The sequence below is a fragment of the Populus trichocarpa genome, chromosome 12, assembly GCF_000002775.5.
Source record: "Populus trichocarpa isolate Nisqually-1 chromosome 12, P.trichocarpa_v4.1, whole genome shotgun sequence".
Lineage (NCBI taxonomy): Eukaryota > Viridiplantae > Streptophyta > Magnoliopsida > Malpighiales > Salicaceae > Populus > Populus trichocarpa.
The window spans coordinates 14,409,100-14,415,869 of NC_037296.2; the positions used below are offsets into that span (position 1 = coordinate 14,409,100).

At 36.0% G+C, this 6,770-nt stretch overlaps 2 protein-coding genes across 2 annotated transcripts; one reads left to right on the forward strand and one right to left on the reverse strand.

Annotated features, from left to right (window-relative positions):
- Positions 1 to 717: 717 nt before the first annotated feature.
- LOC7482146 (40S ribosomal protein S20-1) lies at positions 718 to 2,863 on the forward strand. Its single transcript, XM_002318839.3, has 4 exons — positions 718 to 844; positions 1,368 to 1,502; positions 1,618 to 1,731; positions 2,524 to 2,863. Exons 2-4 carry the CDS (start codon positions 1,385 to 1,387, stop codon positions 2,661 to 2,663), a joined length of 372 nt encoding a protein of 123 aa, XP_002318875.1. The 5' UTR covers positions 718 to 844; positions 1,368 to 1,384; the 3' UTR covers positions 2,664 to 2,863.
- Positions 2,864 to 3,848: 985 nt separating this feature from the next.
- LOC7482145 (chloride conductance regulatory protein ICln) lies at positions 3,849 to 6,431 on the reverse strand. The gene is made up of 7 exons (XM_002318243.4): positions 6,202 to 6,431; positions 5,946 to 6,069; positions 5,192 to 5,306; positions 4,993 to 5,052; positions 4,803 to 4,862; positions 4,611 to 4,705; positions 3,849 to 4,107 (listed from the first exon to the last, which is right to left on the reverse strand). Exons 1-7 carry the CDS (start codon positions 6,366 to 6,368, stop codon positions 4,033 to 4,035), a joined length of 696 nt encoding a protein of 231 aa, XP_002318279.2. The 5' UTR covers positions 6,369 to 6,431; the 3' UTR covers positions 3,849 to 4,032.
- Between the last annotated feature and the right edge of the window lie 339 nt (positions 6,432 to 6,770).

Below are 6,770 nucleotides of genomic sequence, written 5' to 3' on the forward strand. Positions count from 1 at the left end.
AGTGTTTTTTTTTTTTTGTTCATATGTTGATTTTAACAGTGTGTCGGTGGAATGACATCAAATCACTGTTGTTGATACCAGGGTGAGCATGATGAGTCTGGTTAATCTGTTGCTGATCTATGTTCTTATACCTTCAAGTTTGGATGTTTATTTCCTTTATATTGCCTGGATTTGCTAACGAAGAAGGCAATCTCCAACATATTTGTCATATCTCTTCAAGTTACCTGGTTTCCGATAATGCTTGAACTTCAGCTTTCTAATTTGTCGTGGCAGTAAAATAATGTGCTCACCTTCCATCTCAGCAAAAGTTACAGTAGGTTCCACTCCTGATTCTTTTGCGTCGCCGATCTCTTGTGATCCAGAGAAGTACTTCAACTACCAATCTTAGCAAGATATTGTCCGAATCTCTTGTAAATGAGCCCGAATCAAGTTCATTCAGCCATCTATAATTACCCTTTAAAAAATTATTTTATTTTTAAAATAAAAATTAGCATACTGTTAGAAAAAAAAAAAGAACAAAATAATGGTGTTAAAATTTGCTTATAACATGAAAGTAAAACTCTCATTCTATGTTCTAGTAAAAAAAAAAAAAACTCAATTTTATATAACTATGTTTTATAGATCTAAAAGGCCAAAGACTACAAAAATAATACTATTAAAAACAGTTTAGTCTAAACCCGGCCCGGCCCAACAGTTAGACCAGACAACAAAAGGAGTCAAAAACCCTAACCCAGCAGCTCCATGTATATTATAACCCTAAATTTTCACCTCCCCTTCATCCATCGCTCCAAGCAGAGAAAGCCGTCTCTGCCTTAGCATCTTTACTTCCCAAGCTCGCTTTCTGGTCTCTCTCTCTCTCTCCCCACCTTTATAGCTTTCGCTCCCTTGATATTCCCTTGATAACTTCGAAGCTATTAACTCTAACGTAGATCCACGGCAATAAGCTGTTAACTAATAGTCACTTTGATTAGTTTATTTGTTTCGTGTTCAATGCATAGTTGGTTTTAGCTAAAACCCATTTTGATTTATGCATGATATGTTCAAAATCTGCTGGTTTATGGGAGAAAATGAATCATTTTTATTTTAGAGACTAATAGCTGAAGAACTAGAAAGTGTAGGTTGGGGTACATTTTAAAAAAAAAGAAAGGTTGTCGATTTTGTGTTTGGTGCATGATTACTTGAGTTTGTGTGAAACACATTTTTGCTTTATGTTTGGGAAATTTAATATTTTGTTAGTTTGTATGAGAAAATTTAAAAAGATAGAGGAATGGTAGTAAATGGAAGTGTTGTTGTTGTTGGTTTGTTTTAATGAATATGAAGTGGACATGTGGTTTTGAATGGTTTTGTGCATTTTGATTGTGTAATAGAAAAGTGAAAGGAGAAAATGGCAGCAGCTTATGGAGCTATGAAGGCGCAAAAGCCGGGTTTGGAGGAGACTCAGGAGCAGATTCACAAGATCAGGATCACTCTTTCCTCCAAGGATGTCAAAAACCTTGAGAAAGGTCTATTCTGGAAATCCTATCTTACAATGCAGTTGTCATTGATACGACATGATTTGTTATTTTGAGTTGTATCCTTTTTTTTGTGTCCTGATTGTTCTTTCACTTGTGTTAACAGTTTGCACTGACTTGGTCCGTGGTGCCAAGGATAAGAGACTGAGGGTTAAGGGTCCAGTGAGAATCCCTACCAAGGTTCTTAACATTACCACCAGGAAATCCCCTTGTGGTGAAGGTATTCATCTCAAAAAACTGCTTGAATAATCATGGTTAGATTAATATGCAGTGTCTGCCATTTTGTTTTATTATTTACATCATGCGCTATCTACAAGTCCATGTAGTATTCTTCTTTCTTTAATTTCATTTGTGCTTTCTTCTAACACACATCACTTCATGGGTTCCACGTGTTTGTTATTGTTTTTTTTCCTTCCTCTTTGGGTAATGTTTGAATGGCTGATTTGTTTGATTTAGTAGTTCGAGGGAGAAATTGAGAAGGGTTAGCAACATTTCAGTTCTTTATAGATATGTTCTTATGTTTGTTACCCTTTACAACCACTGCAATAATCAAATGTTGGTTCGCGCACCATATGCAGTCTTATTCAGTAGTATAATTGGTTGGTGCATGTGAAATAACTTCCTATTGATTAAAGTGCTACTTATTTAACTTTCTAGGTGTTCTAGTCTGAGCATAGGACCTAGGGTGGATCAATTAGACCATGTTAGTTGGTCTTGTAATGAGAAAACAAGTCATAATTTGCTCTACTGTTTTCCTAGTGGTGTTTGCACACGAGTTTGCAAAGTTGATATTTGCTTCAGAATGATTTTTTTAGGCACATATGATATAAATGATTGTCCCTGTAAAGGCACTTAATATATGAGCTGTTGACACCATGAAAGATTGGAATTTGTTGTGTGGAGTTTTTTTTTACTTTATCTGTCATTTCTCTCAAGGGCTTGTTCTCCTCTTTTGCCAATACATCTGTTAAGCTACTAAAGGGTTTTTCATGTATATCTTGTCATCTTGCAGGAACCAACACATGGGACAGATTCGAGCTTCGGGTCCACAAGCGTGTTATTGATCTCTTCAGTTCTGCCGATGTTGTCAAGCAGATCACCTCTATTACAATTGAACCTGGTGTTGAGGTTGAAGTTACCATTGCAGATTAGAGAGATGCTATTTACTTCTTTTGGACTGTTTTATTTATTTTACTAGAACACTTCTTTTTGATTGGAAGACGTTGATCAGCCTTGTGACTGAAAAGAATTCAATGTAGTATGTTCATTCCCCATTCCATGTTAAAGATTCGGTGAAGGAGATTGAATTTTGTGTCCTTTTTATTTCATTATGAATTGTTATGATTTCAACGTGTTCAGGTATTGTTTCTAGCAAGATTAAAAAATTATTATAATTGAATTTGTTTCACTTTAAAGTTGATGGGATTTGCATCTTGTTTTTTGAAAAAGAGAATCAACTCCTAAGGAGATGCACAGACATGGCTTGATGTTCTAAGTTGTATTGCTAAGGTACCTCACTGGACCGCCATTTCCATTGTAAAGCAAACTTGTAAGAGCCATGGTTGCTTATTATGATATCTAGCTCCTGTTAGGCGTTAGCCAGACAATACTTCATCTTGGGTTCTTTGCTTTTGTTTTATCTGAAGAAAATGCTCACTGCAACCATGGTTTCATGGAGATGGGATGAAACGAGACATGACAGAATCGTCGGGACCCAGACTCTTAATAGCTCCTTCATTTCCATGATGCGTGTAAAGGATGACCAATTTTGCGCATGGGTGACAGCCATATCGTGATTGCCAGTTGATAGATAACCCATTTTATTTCATGCTTTCTAATGGCATGGCAACGCAATTGAACAAATGTTTCTGACTCGAAGGTAAATGAAACCGGTCCAATACAGAAGCATGGATTCATCTAAACTGCAATCATTGAGCTGCGTATCAATGGATGTAAATTTCTCCATTCTGCTTTTGACTAGAAATCTCATTTTCCATCTCTTCTCTTTCTCGTAGTAATCAAAGAGTTCATCTAGAGATGCCAGAGGAAAAAACAAAACCACTGTTAATACACTCCAACCGAGACTGACCACGACCACATTTGCCATCGGTATACAAACTTATGCCCCGGAACTAGAGATCCACCATGCCACTGGTGGACTGCAATAACCTTCCTCTGCCCTTTGACACAAACAAGAGAAACCACGTATGATTGGCATCTCCGTGCCAGAAAGTTCCAAGGGCAGAGGAAGGTTATAACCTTCCTTGGAAGGACCATGCTAGAAATTTACCGATGATTTTAAGATAAATAAATGCTGATAATAACGGAACTAACACATTAATCCCCATGTAATTGGACTACTGCTGCATTAAAAGTCTGACAATACATCACAGAAGTTACAGGAAAGGACAACAATCCTTCCACTCCCCAGCCAATCATCGAGTATTTAGAGAGACAAAAATATACACGTGCAGCAAATTTCAGGACATTTATGAGGAAAATGCACCTAAATATGCTACCACTAATGGCGACCCTTGCTTTCATGTTCATGTTCCATCTCTTCTGCGTCTTCAAACCGGTGATCATTGATTTGGAGCTGCACGTGCATAATTATATCATCACCAGAAGATGATCAAGATTTAAAAAGAAGCCAACAAAAGAGTTAAAATGGAGTACAAACTACAACCAAGGGCAATGCAATTTCCCATTTTAAACATGAGCACACGGTCACCATGAACATCCCAAAATATTTAATGCTCATATTTCACACCATAACACTTAACATACTGAAAGATAGTGTCATCAAATATTTGGCTCGATATTTTACAAGTTCTCAGGTTCCTAAGTTCAATCATATAAAGAACAAAATGTCGAAAAGAATGGAAGAAAAACCAAATATAGAACTCTTATCACTTCATCATGCACAAATGTTCAAAAGACCGAAAGAAAAACCAAACATAGAACTCTTGTCAATTCATCGTGCAATTTAAGTACCATAATGATGTTTAATATATCCATAACATCCATAACAGTGATGCCAAAAGTGAAAATCAATATGGGACTTAAAATGCATGTTTAAATGAACATGCACTGGGATACCTCAAGCACTGTGCGAGCTAGGTCATGATCCCCATTTGAATGACCAATTGAACTTGTTGGATTTTGAGAGAAATTCCATTCAGAATCTTCCACTTCTGTAGACACAAAAATGTTGCAAGAAAATAGAGGTCAGTATGAGTGAAAAAAAACTATTTTTCTGACGATACAAATGCTAAATGCTCTATCCCATACCAGCAGTTTCATCTGACAGTTGATCAGCACTAAAGATCCAATTATGCTCTTCTTCGTTATCTAAATAAACATTATCAAACGCATATGAATCAGTAGCAATTTATTGGAGAATAATAGCAAGCATTGAATAGCAAAATAGAAACAGAAATCATCTGTTTAAAACAATTGCAAAAATGGAGACAGCTCCCACCTTCAACTGGTTCAGGATTTAGCTCAGCGCACTCACAGAATACCTGAAACAAAGTATCCACTAAAAACCAAAAGAAAAAGTTAAAGTTTGATCTTCAATCATCAAACCTATGCCAAACGTGATGCAAGAACAAGTAAAGCAGTAATGTGACATGAATATTGAATATGATAAATCTATTAGAAAAGGAGTGCAGAAATACATTGGCTAGGGTCTGAAGGAACAAGTCTCATCTCCGTGACTTTCGACAAGTCTAAAGCATCACTACATTCTGAATCCGATCCTTCTGATTCGTCTTCATCCTCTCCGGTCTCAATCTTAAAATAAAACAATATTGATCAGAAACACAATGCACCAAGTAGTAAATTGAAAGTAAAAAATTGAGATGCCACCATATGCTATCAGAGAAAAAAAAAAGATTCTGAGAAAGTAGCTGTTACATGCTTAATTCAAAAGTTGAAGGCAAATTCATGACCATACAGTTGTATTCAATCAAAACTAACTAGCAACAGCCCGAAAACGAAAAAAAAAAAAAAATTCCTTCCAAACTTGACAAAACAGAAGGCCTTTTCTACCATCCACCATTCAATTCCTTCTAAACTAAACCAATCCACTTTCAGAATCATAATGATGATGAATAACACCCACAAAATTATAGCTTTTCATTATCCACCAAAGATAGAGAAATATTAATTTAAAATATCTGCATGCATACATCTGATACAAAGGGTCAATACAAATCCATGACCCCATAGTTGCATTGAATACACATGTTTACCACCAATACCAACTACCAACAGCCCAGAAAATAAAATAAATAAAAACCACTGGTAGTTTCAGTCAAATTTAAACTCAATCCAACACAGAATTACTTCCTCGGAGCCATAATTATGATCAAAATTACTACTTAAAAAAAACTCCAAATCTAATTTGAAAATAAGTACAAAGAAACTTACTTGAGTGTAGATACAAGGAGAAGGGTAAGCCTCAGGATCTCTTGAAACAGCATGAAGTGAAATAGACAAGAAATCAACTGCATAACCTTTTGTCCCATCCACATCACTAAACCACACAACTTTCCTGCAATAAAAAGAACAAAACCCCACTTCCCTTTTTACTATAAAAACTTCATAAACTCAAAAAAGAAACAGAATTTCATAGCAGAATGGAAAAAAAAAAAAAAAGAGTAATGGATTGGTAGTATTTATTTACTTTGTGGAGATGTAAAGAGTGCCTGGAGATTCAGGGGACCCGTTGCCGATGACAATGGAGACTTCACGACACATGAGCATAAACTCCTCGCCATTGTCGGTGTCAATAACTGGTTGTCCAGCACCGTCTCCTCTTCTCTCGGTGAATTGTCTCAAACCTGGTGCCATCTTTCTATTTTTTTTTGTTCTTGTCTGGGTTTGATTTCTAGTTGTCAAGGTTTCTGGGAGTTTTTCTAGGGTTTTATTGAGGTTTTGGTTTGGGCCTTTTTTAGGTTTTATTTTTAGGGGTAACTAGTAATGGGCCTTGACGGAAACTCGAGAGGTTAAAGCGCAATAACTAAGACAAGGCTTCTTTTCTTTCGTTGTCTAGATTATTCTCCTAAGCATGATCGTCTCATACTTATTAAATCTAACGACAGCGTTTTGTTTTGGCTAAATCATTAAAAATCTGAAAGGGTCAACTAGATCTCGTCAAATTAATATTTTATTTAGTTAATTTAGATTAAACTCCGAGTTTATATTTTTTGAGTCAACTTGTAAAGTTGAGCTAGGTTAATTGACTATACATCA

Excerpts from the sequence above, each read along its gene's own strand:
- LOC7482146 (XM_002318839.3), top strand. The coding sequence starts at position 1,385 with ATGGCAGCAGCTTATGGAGCTATGAAGGCGCAAAAGCCGGGTTTGGAG. Across the intron at positions 1,503-1,617 it reads TGTCAAAAACCTTGAGAAAG|TTTGCACTGACTTGGTCCGT; the intron begins GTCTATTCTGGA and ends TTGTGTTAACAG. Across the intron at positions 1,732-2,523 it reads GAAATCCCCTTGTGGTGAAG|GAACCAACACATGGGACAGA; the intron begins GTATTCATCTCA and ends GTCATCTTGCAG.
- LOC7482145 (XM_002318243.4), bottom strand. The coding sequence starts at position 6,368 with ATGGCACCAGGTTTGAGACAATTCACCGAGAGAAGAGGAGACGGTGCT. Across the intron at positions 4,863-4,992 it reads AAATCCTGAACCAGTTGAAG|ATAACGAAGAAGAGCATAAT; the intron begins GTGGGAGCTGTC and ends ATGTTTATTTAG. Across the intron at positions 4,706-4,802 it reads ACTGTCAGATGAAACTGCTG|AAGTGGAAGATTCTGAATGG; the intron begins GTATGGGATAGA and ends TTGTGTCTACAG.